The 18,127-nt window shown below is 33.4% G+C and overlaps 2 protein-coding genes across 6 annotated transcripts in view; one reads left to right on the forward strand and one right to left on the reverse strand.

The window, feature by feature from the left end:
* The window catches only part of Znt77c (Zinc transporter 77C), a 23,744-nt gene continuing 5,617 nt past the window's right edge, over window positions 1-18,127 (reverse strand). The window contains exons 1-8 of one of the 5 annotated variants that reach the window (XM_076804880.1): window positions 16,877-17,211; window positions 12,642-12,834; window positions 11,231-11,341; window positions 8,375-8,673; window positions 4,165-4,406; window positions 3,920-4,098; window positions 3,019-3,105; window positions 1-1,371 (exon numbers count right to left, since the gene is read on the reverse strand). In XM_076804880.1, the coding sequence (XP_076660995.1) occupies window positions 988-1,371; window positions 3,019-3,105; window positions 3,920-4,098; window positions 4,165-4,406; window positions 8,375-8,673; window positions 11,231-11,341; window positions 12,642-12,830 (1,491 nt within the window). In that variant the 5' untranslated portion in view covers window positions 12,831-12,834; window positions 16,877-17,211 and the 3' untranslated portion in view covers window positions 1-987. Of the gene's footprint in view, window positions 1,372-3,018; window positions 3,106-3,919; window positions 4,099-4,164; window positions 4,407-8,374; window positions 8,674-11,230; window positions 11,342-12,641; window positions 12,835-14,096; window positions 14,437-16,293; window positions 16,334-16,736; window positions 17,212-18,127 lie in introns of those variants that run through there. The other 4 variants (XM_076804878.1, XM_076804885.1, XM_076804873.1 and 1 more) reach the window with 4 other exon arrangements.
* LOC143364589 (putative RNA-binding protein EEED8.10) overlaps window positions 17,242-18,127 on the forward strand; it is a 22,039-nt gene continuing 21,153 nt past the window's right edge. The window contains exon 1 of the mRNA XM_076804869.1: window positions 17,242-17,257. The gene's annotated coding sequence lies outside the window, so the exon portion shown is untranslated. The remainder of the gene's footprint in view (window positions 17,258-18,127) is intronic.

The raw sequence follows: 18,127 nt of genomic DNA on the forward strand, positions 1-18,127 counted from the left end.
TATAAAAAAAAAGAATTTATTGCATTTCGTATGTTATAAAGATACATTCAACATTGACACTTCTTGGTTAATTTGTAACAAATAACATGAGCATATCAGTCTGATTATTTTATAAAAACCGTGTTACAGACATGAACATCGTTCGTATAATTCACTCGAATAATTAATAAGTATCCTCCAAATCTTAACACGTTGAACGCCATGGTGGTCATCGATGACCAGCGCTTTGGAATTAGTTAAAAATGATTACCATAAAATTAATGCCACTGAATATCGATCAATTAATGCAGACATTAACTAGATTATAGTGCATGGTGAGAAGTTCATTATCAAGTAACTAACTTGTGCTATTAATAACATTGATCGCCTCTACGAATAAAATAAATAAAACTTGTGTGAAACGTATAAAATACGCTTGGCAGTCAACGTGTTAATTGTGTATATCCAATTGTCAAAAGTACCCTTTTGAAAGTGAATCCTTATCTGTATTATTTGTATGTACAAATTATTGAAGTATTTACTTCAGGATTCCAGTCTTCTTCGTTAAGACATAGTCTCACGTGTAAAAAGTATATAAAATAGTTCGCCTCGCTGTATTCCGTCAAAAATGTAACTTAATACACACAGAGTGTCTATACGTGAAATTATTAAAAACATCTTTTTTGAGGAACTAACAACAAGTAATCAATATTAACTATCAGTATTTTTCCGATCTCATTTCTTTTCACGGCATACCAGATACCTTGTTTCTTAAAACTAATTAGCACAGTAGAAAATAGTCGTTACAACAATGATATAAACAATACAAGGTCATTGAATAAAAGTTTACCACTTAATAAAACCTAAAGCGTCATTTATGCATTCCGCTTTATCATTGAATCGAAACTAAGCTTTACTTATTATAATAATTAGTCGATTATTCCAATCAAAACTCTCAGTGTCTAGTGATATAAAAATAGAATTGTTTCCCTAATTATTGTCTTAACGTTACGACTCTATCTCGGCACTACAATTGGTGCTGCATTTTTGGTTACTAACGTCCACGGTTATCGCATAGGAACTGTCATCCGCGTTATCTTTGTTATCTCCTGCTTGTCCATCATTCGACCGACTAGTAATTCTACTATCCAGCGCATAGCTCTTGTGCGATGCCTCGCCGCCGAGAGCAGCGAATCCTTTCAAATCGACCACTAACGCAGCCGGAACAATTTCTTTCTTCTCGAGTTTTTTGTTTATTGATTGCACCTGTTCCTTCATTGCGTGCGAACACGAGTCCTCTATGAATTTTTCTTTAGAACAGCATTGGGAGGAACTGCAGTGCTCGCCATGACAGCGAATCAGACACCCTGTTTTCTCCATGTTAGGCTTCATCTGTTGACAAAAATCCATACCATAATTATTCTGTGCGTTTAATGTCTCGGACGTGGATTAGATACAGTGACTCACATAATTGATCACACACACCCGCATGCGCATGCGCACACGCACACACACACACACACACTAAAAGCTAGAAGGATTAGTTTAGTAGATAACAAGCAGTGAAAATTTTGAAAAAATTGCGTGTGTTCGGAATAGCGAAGAAAATAGTAAAGTTTGCTTTATAAGAATTTTTTTATCTGGCCTGTAATAAAAATCGAAGAAATATTTTTTGTAAACTCGTATAAGTTACATTCTGGAAAATTTAATCGAATTTGATTAATTGGTGAACGACTTATAAACGGTCATAGGTGATAAAAATTTCAATTTTTCTCAATTTTCCGCCTATAACTGCAATTTTCACTATTTTTTCGCTATTCTAACCAAATGCAATTTTTCAAACATTTTCATTGCACGTCAGCTACTAAATTAATCCTTCCAGCTTTATAGAAAAAATGACGTCGTTTGGTCTACTCGTAAACAAGTTATTTTGTTTTAAAGTGTGTGTGATCAATTATATGAGTCACTGTATGCTTTTAATTATAATTATGTTGCTTATACTTTATTTTCTAGAAGCCTTTTTGTAATTCCTGGTACATTGGCAACTAGATTACATATGCTTCGGTAAACCTACGTTTTGTAAATCAGGTTTCGAAAAATTCCGTTTTCCGGTAAAGGCCTCGTTAATAATAGTGCAAAAATCTCCTTAATGTAGTCAACTGAGGTAATTGGTCAAAACAATCAGATTTTTCCAGAGCTAGATAAAATACTATTTTAAATAGTAAATGGTAAATAATGTTATTTATTTCAGACTACATGTGTAACTTTGAATTGAAATGAAATATTTTATTTCATACAATCAGTTTTTAAAATATCATTTGGTAATGTTTTATTTGAAGAAAATTGAAAATATTTGGATTGTGTTTTGAAGCATCTTAATTATTTTAATTAATTTCCTCTATTTTAAATACTAATGATTTAAATTCAATATTTTCAAAATTTAATTCAAATGGATTTTTTAACAGATTCTATTTAAAACATGGACTGTGACACTTTTGAAAAAAATGTCCTAATATTAGAATTAACATTAAAATCGATCGGTATGGAACTATGAGGAAAAAGGTAGGCTCTCAGAAACGAACAAATCTATGTGTAAAAATTTTGCAAAGATGAAGAAGATTTACTGTATGAGTCTGGAATAGCAGCAAATTTCATTAGAAGAGAAAAACTAATAATCGATAAGCACCATATTTCTTTAAAAAATGTTTCCTACTTTCAGAGATGTGTAGTAACATACATAGTAAAATTCCTGAAATATAAAAAATGCCCATTGTGTATCTCCACGCTCGGGTGTTGTGCAATATCCACTCGCGAAGCATAATATTCACAGTCTATCTACTACTACTTCGTATCACCTTACCTATTTTTATAAAATGGGACACAAAAGTTTGGAACCTCTTGATAATTTGGAAAATTCTTCCTTATTCTATAATTACTTAAATTTACATTTTTCACGGAAAAACTTTTGTGTTTCTTGACTCTCATAATCAGAAAAATTCCAAATCTTTAGTCGAACTTGTGCGATAACATTTTGCATACCTTATGGAACTCTGGCTGAATGGTAACTTGCGTGATACCCATCTCAATAAAAAATTCCGTCACTTGATTAGTAATACTAGCATATACCTGTAAAATAAAATTATTACAGTTTCATTATCCCGCTTGCAACTTCTAATGGGGTCAGATTACTGTAATTAAAACTATAAAAAATTCGAACATTTCTTTGAATTATTTAGTAGCCACATAGCAGCTTATCTGTTTCTTTAATAATCTGAATAAGATCAAAATGATATATTGATATTTTTAAATCATTTTAATTTTTACACCGTTTTAAATTACACCATGTTTGTCATAAATACGTAAAGTCCGCAGTCTAGTTATAATACTAGATTCAATTTTCATTAATTTGTACAGTAGATAGTGTTGCATATGGATCGCTTGAAATTGACCCCTTTATACAGGGTGTCCCAAAAATGTCGTATTTCCTTCAAAGGGATGATTCCTGAGGTCATTTCAAGTAACTTTTTTCTTTGCGGAAATCTTCTCCGCAGCTTTGTAAAGGTGTTATTAACGAAAAACACGGACCAATCAGAGCAAGGCTACAACGGACGAATTCCGGCTCAGCCAATGCCAACGCCACGCTCAGCGAGACCTGTCTGCTGCAGCCGCGCTCTGATTGATTTGTTTGTTGTTAATAACTCCTTAACAAAGCCGCGGAGAACATTTTTGCAAAGGTAAAAGTTACTTCAAATGACCTCGGAAATCACCTCTTTCAAAAAAGTGCAATATTTTTGGGACATCCTTTATGTGAAACATGCTGAGATACTAAATACTTCAGACATCGGAGGATCGGATAATCAAAGTCCTACTGTATTTAGTTTCTTTCTGGCTGTTACAGTAGACTAACCCCTTAAAACTTGATTTGCCCAGAAAATGTTACCATAGGATCCAAGAAGATAATATGAACAGTAGATATAATCTTCTGGCCTGTCAGCTGCCACACATGCAAATCGTGAACGTTCACTATGCCGGGGAAAGCTTCCAGTAATTCCCTTTTCAATGAGTCGATGTTGATATGGTTGGGAATCGTTTGAAGGAGTATCAATCCCGATTCTTTCACTGTAAGAATGGATCGTGTTACCGGAAACCAGGATCGTTAGAACGAGAAAAGATAGGGCTACTTACAGTACGGATAACTAAGAACAAAAAGGCAGACAGAGGATATAATAGCGAACAGCGGGTCGATGTATTTGGCTACGTCGGAGTCGGTGAAGTATACGAGGACGGACACCAACATAACAAAGACGCAGCCGAGCACATCGCGACAGGTTTCTCGAAATCCTTGACTCTTTGGTACACCCAGTGGACTTCGTCTGGTCCGGGGAGATAGTTGTTCCCCTTCCTTCGCTGGTTCAGAACTAACGTTTCTGAAAGCAGATAATAGTCCTGGAAGTAGAGATCCTAATATATGATATGCTAATCGTCCAAGACGACGATGGAAGGACGCAACAAGATAATAAAAAGAAACGAAAAGGCAAACGAAGAGTCGTCCCATTCATAGACTGAATGCGTTGGTTCGGTATTTTTAGAACAACTAATTCTAGAATTTACGAAAAGCAAATCCCACAAATTATTACCTTGAACCTTTAAAATTTATTTTCATCCTTACTTTAGTGTTGTACGTTTGTGTAATATTTGTAAATCAGAAACGTTTCTTAAAATCATCGTGAAGAAAGTGAATATTTTTCTTTATTCCACATAAGCGAATGTTATTACGGTTATTACTCTACTCTCTTCGAAATTTAAAATAACTTTCGTTTGGAACATTTATTCATACAACAGTGGTTTGTTACAAGTTACAAGTTACAAGAAGATAATCTTCTAACAGTAAGCTACATGATCTAGTTCAGACAATAACATAACAAACCAGCGAATTGCAAAATACTAGAAAATTATTTTCAACAAAATAGTTGATAATTAGCAGTAACTTTATTTATCTGTATGTACTGATCTTCTTTGTTTGTAATAATACCATAACTATGATTTGAAATATTTATTTGAAAAAAAAAACGAAATCAAGCTTAAGAATTTTCGAGGTCATCTTATTATTTTTCTAGAAAGGCTTTTATTTTTATATTCCTTTTTGTTGTTGTATCTCTTTTATGTAAGATCCAATTGTAAGAAAATAACGATACGATATTAACTCAATCGGTTATTATGCCATTTACCATATCTCCTAGAGCGCTAGATGACTGTTGGTAAACGTTTCTTAGATTTGCCTGCTGAACATGTCCTAATGGGGTCAAATCCAATTATACATTCCGATCTAAATGTTTGCTTATTACTTTCAATCCAACGATTTGAAAATTTCCTTCTTATTATTAGTATTTGAGTAGCTACCCGTGAAAAATGCGTAGAGTAACAATCACATTATCTTAGAATTATATTCCCTTTTCACGTTCAAATAATAAAGTGATAAAGCAAAATAGAAACTCTCCCGCAAAGGAAGGTACCGTGATCTTTAAAATTATTTTCCTCGACATTGAAAATACATTTTTTTATTTATAAAGGAAATATATAGATGACTTCGTTAACGTACGACACCTTGTATATGTTGGGTCATAAATTATAGAACAGTTGAGATAAAAGAGATTCTGTACCTCAGAATATGTCGAAATGACAGGATAACTTTGCGCTGTTTTAAGCTCCATTTGTCATAAACAGGAACTTGACAATTAATTATGTTAACATGGATATCTGTACGCTCGCGTTACTGCAGCATGTGATATCGCTTATTTGAAAGGAACCGATAATTCTTCATGTAACGATTATAGTAGTAAAATCTCATTTTATCATACATAGAATATTAGAAATCCTCATTTCAATTATACTTAAATAATTTAATTAATGTATCCTTATTTTAATTCGCGTAATTTTTAGGACACTGGTATTAATCTATAAGTTTCTGGATCGAAACTATGATCCCACAAACGATGCTTCTGGTATAAAAATAAATTAAACCATAACATTTTTGTTGACAAAGTTTATTCAATGAATTGTTTGTTTTGATACGAAAGAACTAACATATTTACATATTCTAGTAGATTATAAGTTTCTGCTGGTGATATAGTTATCTACAAACGAAGTCGATTTTTACTATAAAATGTAAATATATATGTATATGTTAATTCGATTGTATCAAAACAGACACTTCATTGACTAAATTTCGTTAATAAAAATTATGTTTTAATTCGTTTTTATACCAATTATTTCTTATGAAACGATAGTGCCGATAAATAAATTAATTTCAATGTTTTAGAAATTACACGAATTAAAATAAGGACGTATTATGCAAGAGTAACACATGTATTTAACTATACGTTAGTTACTACATGTGCACTTAAATGACATGTGTTGACGCATGTCTACGTGAAATACACGTTCAAATCTACGATCTTTTCTATTAAAGCGTATTTCTATTAAAGATCGTGAATTCTTGCTTGAATTCAGAGCGCAATAAATTATTATCGTTTATTTGGAATCTTTTATGAAATGCAAAATTTCTCGAGACCATTATCATCCAGTCCATCCAGAATGATAACAGAATTCGGAGAACTTCTTATCTTACACCATACGTCTGCATTATAGTGGCAGACAAACGAAATTTTAAAATTAGAATTTCTGTATATAAGTATTAATAGCTTTAGCACTAGGTCGATCTTAAAATGGTGATTACATTAATCTAATCTGGAGAATTCTCGCCACGCTATACGAAATCAAACTTTTTTTGTTTATTCGTCTGTTTTCACGGTTTGACAGGTACAGCGGACAAAAGTAAGTTTAAAGTGTATTGCATTGTAATAATATTAAGAACTACGTAGTACATATTTGTGATATTTTTCCTCATTTTTGTGAATAATTTTTCTATGTTTCAATTAATTCAGATGTAACATCTAAAAATGTTCTTTACGTACAAAATCACTAAAAGTTCTGATGTACAGACTGTATGAAAATTATACGTCACGACTACCATAGTGTGATTCTACACCTCTGGATCGGTGGAGATCTGTTAAAAAATGCATCGCAAAATTGACCTCGACCTTGAAAGTCAAGGTCAAAGTGTCGAAAATCTTTTTTTTTATTGCATCGTATAGTACTCGTCACTCAAATTTTTCGACACTTTGACCTTGATTTTCAAGGTCAAGGTAAATTACGCGTTTTTTTTAACAGATCTCCACCGATCCAGAGGGATAGAATCACGCTATGGTGGTCGTGACGTATAATTTTTATACACCCTGTACATAGAATGATCTCATTTGACCGATTTAAATATGGGAAACGTTTGGGCTCAAGGATGATGAAATACACATCAGAATGACAAAGAACTCAATTATATAACCAAAATTCAAAAGATGCATTACTACAGACGAACAGATGTTCCAACAATAGGGTATTGAAAATTATATAAAACTGTAACAAAGTAATGAAATCTGTTATTCGATTCAAGGGAAAATTAACTACACATTAACTGGTTGCTGCGAGCGTGCACGAGATCACGCATGTCACTTTTTCTGTCAAAACTCCAATCAATTTTGTTTGCCTAGTTATTAATTAGTTTTCGTATTACTATGTGACGTAACAGACTGCCTTGTATATAAACATCAAGACCCAATAAAATCGAATGCAGATTTACATACGTACGTTAACATTGCGCATTTCATTTTCCAGTAGCCATGGTATCGCTGATGCGAGTGCAACAGTGTCCACAATCGAACAATTACCCTAATTTTTTGCTATTTTAACTAATAAATATATAGTATCTTCCTTGTTTTTATAATAACATGTTATTATGTTTTCATATTTCTCCATTCATTTTGTTGAGAAAGATTCAAATTTCTTTGAAGAAATAAAAGAAATGATAAAGCTTTGGTACACAAGAAGTGTCGTTATAGAATACAAATTTCTTAGTTTAAGGTCAACTCAAGGTCATAATAGAGTAGGTCGTTGAATTCGTCTTGAAATCTCCTACAAAACTATGCAGTCAGATATGCATAGTGTCATTTAAAAAGAGTCAAGATGGAATTCTTCTTTTGTTCGAAATATTTTTTCGTCCGACGTATATGGACACAATACATTAACTCCTTTATTCAACTAACATGAGTTTTAGATATCTAGAAACGTTTCATTGCTTTCTCATTCTTAACGATGCAATTCTTGCTTTCACTGCAGCAATAATTTAATTGCGAATAGATGTTCAACGATTACCATGCGAATATCGCGTAGCAAAACGCTTATGAGCTTCAATCTAGAAAGCTCCGCAGTCAAAAAGATAATTTGTGTTTATTATTGTGGGCGAGATATTGCGATTTTATGTTATTTCAATTATTTTGATTACCTTCGTAACATTACGTCGCCATTGACGGTGACATGCAGGACGATTCCCTGGTTGAATGTGTATCCTCCGATCAGTATGCAACAGAAAGCGTTAAGGAGAATGCCGGAAAGGCCGATTGCTAAGACCGGAATAGGATGATGCATTTCATCCAAATGGTCTATGTGGATCAAAGTTTGCAACGCTTCAACCAACAAGGAAAAGCAGAAGGACGCGAGGAAAACGCAGCAAACAAGCATGGTGAGGACATCGATTCTCGCCCATCCAAAGGTGTTCTTCATTCTCCTGTCCGATCGTGATTGCTTTAAACAAAAATACGACATGTCGGTAAGTATGATAATACATACACTTCTCGACAATACATACTATAAGACACTATAAAGGGTAAGGCACCTAAAACAGGCCACTCGGTTGCTGATGGTGATAGAAAAATGTGTCAGACGAAACTTGAGTGGTTTCAAGGATGATATAATTCCATGTTAATAGCTTTTTTGTAGGTGGACGCGTAGAGGACATATGAAGGTCAGGTCCGTTTTATAAATTAGAATGATATACTTTTCTAGGTACTATCTAATAGGGCGTTTTAAGACGCGTACAGTGACCTACGACTCAAGATCATTTAAGATCGTTGAAAGTGAACTGCGATGGAAAATATTTTATTTTGAGTAAGTTTCCTGTAGTTTCCAAATTTCAGAAAAAATTTTTTGATTTTGTTCTGACATTTTTCTCAATTTTTGAGAAAAGGCGCAGCCTGTCCAGATCTACAGGTTTTGTCCAACATATTTTTCGATACAGTCAATAATTTAGAAGATATTCATAAAAAACATACATAAAAAAATTTCAAATGTCGAAAATAAGATCCACCCTACTCTCCACGCTGTCAATGAACAATAAAAATAAAGCATTCGTATTCAGTTTTTACAAACAGCATTATATATATTTTATAGTCTTGTCGCGAATGAAGATGTGTGTTTTTATCGATTATAGATTAAGTTAATATAGTTATAGATTATATTATTAAAATAATAATCTTACGAAGTAAACAATAACACTCTGTATATGTGGGAGGGACAAATTCTTTTTTATAATACAGATTTGTACGGTTTCTTATAATATCTTATGTCTTATAGTATTGTCGCGGAGTGTAATATGAAAAACATTTCCTTCATTCCTGACCTTGCATGGCCGCGAAGGTCATAGTCACGCGCACGAATGAATTCGTCTTGACATACAGTTGCCCATGATATAACAACATATGCAGTATTGCATTTAAAAAAACTCAGCTTCGTTTCCCCAAAAATATTGGAGATATAAAAAATTGAAATACACCATTACATAGCTTATAAAAAAAAGGAAAACTTTTGCCTTCAACATATTTTTCTATGTCGTTCGGCTGAAAACTTGGCACGCTACCGTCGCGCCACACCGATTCATATTTTTCTATGTACTTACCGTTTATGAGAAAAACGCTGACTAGTAAATCTCTGAATACGCTGAATATTGATTCTTCACATTACATATAGTAGAGGTACATTTATTTTAGAAAATTCAATGTGTTACTTTAATTTTGTTTTCTGTTCCTGAATCCCACTTGATATGAAGAAACATAAAAATATCGTTTCACTGTGTTCTACCCTGTATCTGTTTCTGTTTCTACAGAAGAATTTTTTTCCTCGACATATGTGTTGGAATTTCAATATTTTTTCTTTCAATCGAAAAGGATTGCTCTTTTTTATGTTAGTCGACAGTGTCGCTCGCAGGCTATTCAGGTAGACGAATTACACGGCCGACTGCTTTTCTGCTATAGTAAGAATATTGCCTCGAATTATACATATTCAGTTATAAAATATCTGAATTTGTTTGATAAATGAATTTCTTTGTTAAAAATTGAAAAACTATTATTTCCTGTTGCTTTCGAATACCGTTTTCAATAATTGCTAATATCGTTCATTCATAAGAAAAGTGACATAAGTCAAAAAAAGAAAATTTTACAGGAGAGCCACTTGAAAATTACCTAAAATTGCCAATTTTTTATTATTGTATATAACCAAGTTAGAAATGTAAAATAATTTGTCGTTATTTAGATACTGAGTTAATTGTCATGTACATTAGCTATAAAGTACACCACAACTTATATATTTATTGTTATAATTTTTTTTATAAATATATTTTGAGTTGTGTCGTTTTTCTTGCGAATAATTGTTGAAAGATTGAATTATAGTTATGACGTTTTTACTCAGAAAAGATAGTGACTTCAAAGCTAGTGAACCAATAAAAATAATTTTAAAAATTTTGAGTTGTGTTACATTTCTTATGAATAAACGATATATCCTTACCACGAATGGAACAAATATAATACACCTATAATAAATTATCGATTACATGTTCACTAAACTGAATGTACTTAAGTATAATATAGAATATAATATAGAATGTGATCTTCTTGATCGTTTTAACACGTTGTCTGCCGTGTCACACATGTATGGGTAACAGACTGAAAAATGTTCAAATGTACTATGTATATCGCGATTGAAAAATTAATTTTTGCACTAATATATTTTAATATATTTATATCGAATGGAATAAGATCTAAAAAATGCAAGAAGACTGAAAGACTACTATGTACTACACATATCTTTTTCTAAATTTTGAGTTTGTTAAATACATTACTTTGATTTTATGGAATTTTCGAGATTGCTGCTTTGACAGTCGAACTGCTAACGGGTTAAGAATAATTTAAAATTATTTTTCAATTTTTTAAGTGTCTTTTCTGTTTTGCATTTGACCTTACATTTTTGTCATAAGCGCAGCCTAATGATTAATGTTGAAATCGAAAGAATTTGTTTATCATTTGATTACCTTGGTCTTGGTCGAGAGAGATGTTGAAGATGCACGGTCCTCGTTGTTTATACAGATTATGGAATTTCGCAAGGAACTGGAGTTACTGCTGCCGTTTTGACGATGACTATACTGTAAAATAGGAATAACTTGCTTATTTGAGAGAAATTAAATAAATAGCGTATTCATGAATATGACTCATCTATTTCAACGTCCAGAAACAATGAAAATGATTGTAATAAAATGCATGGCTATAAAGTCTTTGTTAGCGTGCCAGCCTTGTAAAATTTCATTGCCTTCCTTTTTACTTCTACATGTTACTACATTTAATTCAATGAACGGATGTTATGTAAATGGCTATACAGTAAATTCTTATGAATGGCTCATGCGAGTAACGAAGTTAAACAATTCCAGAGAGGTGCTATTACACGGCGTAATAAGTTCGTTCATATTTCATTAAACGAATACCAAGACTACAATACTGCTTTGCCAACAGCAATTTGTTAATAACTTATCGTCGAAAATATTTTTTGGAGAGCTCGGTATAAACGAAAATCGTTTTGCACAACGACCGACGATTATAGTGAATGAAGCAACAACATCTCAACTAAATTGCAATCATTTTTCTGTTACGCCATTCAAGAAGTCTGCGGTCTGCCATTGTCACGATGCGAAACATTTTCTATAAAACAACGATAGTCGTTTCTCTTCTGTAGTTTCCTTCGAAAAATTGTACAAATTCATTATAGATTGTATGTAATAAAGTAAACAAACTCATTAATAAATTCAATAAGGAAAGAATCGCTAAATTACAAATATTAATTATAGAATTTACGCAATGATTCCCATCGATACTCACATGAATTAATACATATATGTTTCTACTTACTGTAGTTGAACTGTTGCAATACCGTTATTTCATATTTTACGCATTTCCAAAGAAAGTATCTAATTGTAAGTAATCTGCGAGCAATACAATAGGATGAATAAAGTCAAATGATTCCAGAAACGGTAAGTTTTAGGACAAATGTATCTTAGTACTTTTTTATTCAGAATTTACATAAAAAATAAATTATTCCATTTAAAAAAAAACGAAAGTGGCCTTTAGATCATCTTCACGCGTTCAGTTGTCAAAAAATTGTTATTGCTATATTATTAATTGCTTTAAATCCTACAACTTTTATTTGAAACATTTTCGCGTATTGTTTAAAATGACGAAGATATTTCAGCGCGTGCAAGCAATTAACACGTTAACTGCTGTGTCATTCATGTTTGGATGATTTTGGAATTTAACCGGAATTTAACCAGAAATAATTAATATCTAATAATTAATATAAATACGTTTCTTTGATTTTACAACATTCTCAGACCCATTAATGATTTGTCAGACGAAGGAAAGTAGTGAAAATATTTTTGAATAATTTAATTGTACCTTGATCGATGCGATGCAACCAGCAAGTGCGATGATGTTGCACAACATGTGATAGGCGTTGAGGAGTAACGTCAACGAGTGGGTCACATGGCTAGCAATGATCTCAACGAGGAAGAAGGCGGTGGTGAAGAAGAGGAGCAGGTACAACTGAACTGGTTGTAGTCTTCTGAACCATTCTTTCACAGCCATGATCCTGCAGGCAAAGCAACACAGTGAACGTTCTTATTCTAACCCAGGCGCCACACGAGCACAAACTTCTTCACTTCTTTTACGGTGAGCTTTTTCTATCACCTCACTGACGAGACAATAAGCATAGGTACTTTTCTGGGAGAACTAGTTCGTATGTACAGTGCAGCCTCGATTATCTGAACTGAACAAAGAGACCTGAGAGTTCGAATAAAGGATCAGTTAATTAGTTTACAATGCCAGGTATAGTCTTTATTGATTTGTGCAGGGCGTATAGAAATTACATGTCGCGACTATCGTAGCGCAATTTATTAATAATTAAATTTCAAGGTCAAAAGGTCTCCAAACTTTTTATTGCATCGTATTCCATTCATCACAAGGATAAAAAGTGCAGAAGGAGCCATCGGTCAAAACTCAATCGTTCTCTTAAAAAATTATGTTATAGATTTTTCATTATCAAACTGATTTTATTTATATTATATTTCCATTCCTCAGATATTATTTCCATTCCACGGAAATTATTTCTTTGCGCATGAAATATATCGAAAATATAATATAAATAAAATCAGTTTAATAATGAGAAAACGTTATCATAATTTTTTAACAGAACGGTTGAGTTTTGACCCATGGTTTTTTGCATGTTTTATCCTTGTGATTAGAGTAAGACGCAATAAAAAAAAAATTGTTGACCTTTTGACCGTGAAATTCAAAGTCGAAGTTAATTTTACAGGAGATTTCACGCTCTGATAGTCACGACATATAATTTCCTTATACCTTGCACAATAAATAGTGTTACGTATGGATCAACTTACACTGAGCTAGTTGAAGCTTCTCGAAATATTAGCAACTTCCGACATCACAAATTCGGATAATCGAGGTCGTACTGTACAGCAAAGTTTTAGTTACTGGGAAGAAATAAAAACGTGCACTGATCGTTTTCTTGGGGCAAAATAAGAATGTGTACAGATCTTTTGTTATTTTGTTTGAAACTTTAACAAGTAGAAAGATGAATCTCATATCGTTAAGATGTTTACGTTCATCCTCAGATGATTAAAACTATTTATTATTTGAAAGTGTATTTCTTGCAGAAGTTAAAAAAGGACGACATCCGTAATTATCTTTAAAAATACTAGGAAACAACGTCACTGTCCTTATATCTTTATATTTATGTTTTATATTCAGAAAAATGCATTTTGCAATAGATTTGATACTTCTTAGAGTCGTTTGAGTATTTCGATAAATAATAATATTTTCAACGATTCCTTTTACCACATATTGCAGAACTCTTGAGCGTTTCCGGAGTCATAAACGTTTGATAGTGTGCCTCGAACTAGATTAAATGCGTAACATTTGTGGTACATATGTCATTAATATCAGACAAACATTCTACAACATGTTCTTGCAGAGATAACATCGTTGGAAGGTAACAATTCAATAATATCGTGTTTTCGTTCACATGTATGTTCTCGCTGCAGCGCGGCCATCTCAAAAATTAATTACAGAATATTGAAAGCTACATCTTCGAAGAATGGGTTCACTAACTTCGTGAAATAAGATCCCTGTTTTTTACTGTTTGTCATACACATTAAAATGATACTTTTAAACATAACAGAAGATAGTTTCAGCGGATTCTAAAAATAATAATCGTTTCGAAATCTTATGTTATATGTCCAAAAATCGTAGAAAAGACATCATTGTAAACTACACAGAATACAGTAACGGTAGAAATACATAAGTATCTTGATTAAATTGAATTATCCGACAAAAATGTGTATGATAAGTAATGATATTTGTAAACATATTCAAAATGAAGGGTATTATGCACAGTTACGTTAATATAGTACAAAATAAGCGCTATAGACTGAACGATCTCTCATCTTTGCAAAATATACTAGTTATGTTAGAGCCATGAATTACGTTAGAATTACGTTACGTTAGAATTCACGTTAAAATTACCATGAGAATGTACCTATGTGATTTAACACTAACTTAAGTCAAAAATTTAAAAAAATGTTAAAAACGTAGCGGTTTTTTTGAGACGGGGTTTTGCAAATAGAGTTTGTAGTACCAAAAATATGTTTGTCAATTTTCATACGAGTTAAAAGAACAGAATATTGCTTCGGAATAAATGATTAATTTTCAATTGTGAGATGCAATTTTCCTTGCAATGAAAAAGAACTATAACAAATGTAAAAACAAATCCTATGGTAAATACTAGGTAATTGCATTGAAGATGACTACAAAAATAGTTTTCAAAAACATTTTCGCACTAACCCAAAACGGCTCAACTATATATTTCGAACCAAAACTAGAAAACAACTGTATCGACGTAAAACCAGTCATAAACTCCGGGACAAAAAAGACAGCACATCTCGTACTTTTTAAAGTTTTGTAGTAAAATCTGGCAAAGACACATTTTCCATGACATTATTAGTAGCATGCCTGTACATTGAGTGTAAAAAGTACTCATGCACTCTTTACGACTTGAGCGCTTTTGAGACGTTAAGAAGACAAGTCTGCTAGGGGTAATGTGTAAACAATTTTTTTTTAATTGTTATATGTCGCAATTACGAAGAGAAAAGATCAAAAGTAAAGGTCACGGTTTTTAACTTTTTTATCTGCGCCTGTAATGAAAATTTAAAACATGCCTTTTGTAGATCTAAGTAAGTTATATACATTTATAACGTTTTATCTACTCAGTAGTACTACACTCTTAATAAAAATGAGCCGTAGGAAGTGACTAAGTGCTCCTGAGAATATACCATATCGACACTAAAAAATGAACAATATTCAATGACACAATTATGGTTATATAAATTATGGATATAAATTATGGATTTATTTAAAGATCCAGAAAATTATGGAAAAAAGTCCTGGACGTTCACAGATCCTATCCGTTCACGAAAAATGTGCAACAATAAGAACGACATCAAATTCGAACGTGTCTGCGAGACACATTGCACACAATACACACAGTATTTACTCGATATATGTCCAAAATCCGGGTCTAGGAACAATGGTAAACAAATGATTGGTTATTGAGATATTTTAAGAAAATATTATTGAAGACGATGCTTGAACGCACCTCCATTGCCATCGACGAAAAGTGTTTTGCTTGATCATTGCATACTGACCAAACATCGCACAATCCTATTGTCAATGCGTTGCTTTCCACTCACATAAAAAGAGTATACATTGAAATAAAATTGATTTAAAAGTAAAATTAGATGTCCCAATATGTAAATACAGAAGACGAAACCTTAAAGATCAGCTTTCTACCTAAAAATTATGCATATTAAACCTAAGTATTGTAACAATATTTCTGAATCAATTAACATTACTACAACATTTGTATAATAATATCGGACGTTTTATATGCAACAAATAAATCTTAATGCGTGCTACAATCGTTTTTTCCCGGAATGTACAATGAATAAATTCTGATTTAATCAACAGTCCCACACACCTGAGCCCAGAGATCACTATACTTCCTAACTTAGTAACACAGTTCGGTGAGAGAACGAGGTGATATTTAAGGTACGCACGTTGTTTGCCTAACGAAACATTCCAAGTAGCCGAGAACGGGTGACGGAATGTTTCCCGAGTCGCAGTTTTAAATCGGTCGTTGCAGAACAATCGACGGCATGAATTCTCTCGTCTATCGGAACGTAGTTCGAATCGGTCGACGAATGTGGCCGTTCGATACAGATGGAAAAACAATGTATACACGGTGATTGTCATCGGTCGTATCCACGAGGAGCGGAAGAGATATGGTGTACGAGTTGAAGGGACGGGGTGGGAGGGGGAGGGGATACGTAGATAAAGAAGAAACGGAGGGTTCTCGCTTGGGAATCACGGTCACTAGGCGAAAGAGAGTCCACCGAAACGATTCACCGTGCATCACTTTACTTTCAGTCGTGTCGATCCGCTTGTTTTCTTCTGGAACCGTCTCCGATGCTTGTAACACACTATACCCGCAGTTTCACCGTGATACCGATAACGGAAACTCGAGCGGATAGAGCTACTATTCCCGGCTGCTTTGTACGTACTATACCACAACTATGCTCCCCTCGTCGCGACGGATTCAACAAGATGAGGACACGGATCAGCGACGAACCGAACGGGACGGTTCTCCGGACGAAACGATATTGACGAGACGGATGCTACCGCTACCACGGTTCTTCTGCGTTTAGTCCATTCGGGCTGGATGAGCAGTTTGGCTATCGCCGCTATCGTTCACCCCCGCCGACATTGGTCCCTTCATCTACCTACGAAAGGTCGATTGTTTGTTCGAACGGTCCAGCCATTCTGACGATAGTTTCTACCCTATTATTCCCTGACGTGTCCCCACGAGTCAACCGCTCCGTTCAATTCGAGCAACCGTTCAATGCGCGTGTACGGTGTTCGGATAACGGAGGACCAACGAGATGGTGAGTCAGAGTTTGAGCCGTTGAAAAATTACAATTTTGAGCATCCGAAATACGAAACTCTGTTTACATTCCAACTGTTGATCCCTCGAACCACGAAAAATTTACTCGATGACTAAGCTGTTTATCTCTGATATTTTGGCAATTAGGGGAGTTCTGCGAGCGCCGGACGCACAAGCTTTTTCGAAAACATGTACAATTGATTTTTTGAACTTTTCTTTGTTGCAAATAAGAGTATCATGTAGCAAATTATGAATATAATTTGAAAAAATTATTGCTTTATCAACGTTAAGACAGTTAGGGTTTACAATAAGAATTTTAGGAATGGGAATGATAAATTTAGGGTTTTATCATTTATTGCGTAATAATATTTATATGTGTGAAGGGTTTTATTCGTATAAGGTTAAATTGTCAAATAAGAGTAACTACATTGCAATAATTATTTCTTATTGAAATAATCAGAAGAAACGTGTTTATTTAACCCTAAGTAACCGAGCTATGGTGTGTGGAAATAACAACACCGATTAAAAACACAAATGTAATTGAACGCTTTTTATCTGATAACCAAAATACTTTACCGTGTGAAAATCAGAATAATTCCATCATTTGGTGGACCATTTGATGTCACAAGATTTAAATGTTCCGATCGTCATATTTACGAAAGTTCAGTTATGTAGGGTTGACATGAGTCTTTTTCAGTCTTTGACTTCAAATTTTCAAGAAACGAACAGTGGCGCTCTAAGTTGGACACCTTGTGAATATGTTAGATTTGTTAAAAGTAAATCTAATTATTTGAATATACTCAAGGACACCTTACTCTTGTCAACTCAAACATTGAATCGAAGTTGTATTATTACTCTACAAGTAAATTAT

The sequence above is a fragment of the Halictus rubicundus genome, chromosome 2 (assembly GCF_050948215.1).
Source record: "Halictus rubicundus isolate RS-2024b chromosome 2, iyHalRubi1_principal, whole genome shotgun sequence".
Classification (NCBI taxonomy): domain Eukaryota; kingdom Metazoa; phylum Arthropoda; class Insecta; order Hymenoptera; family Halictidae; genus Halictus; species Halictus rubicundus.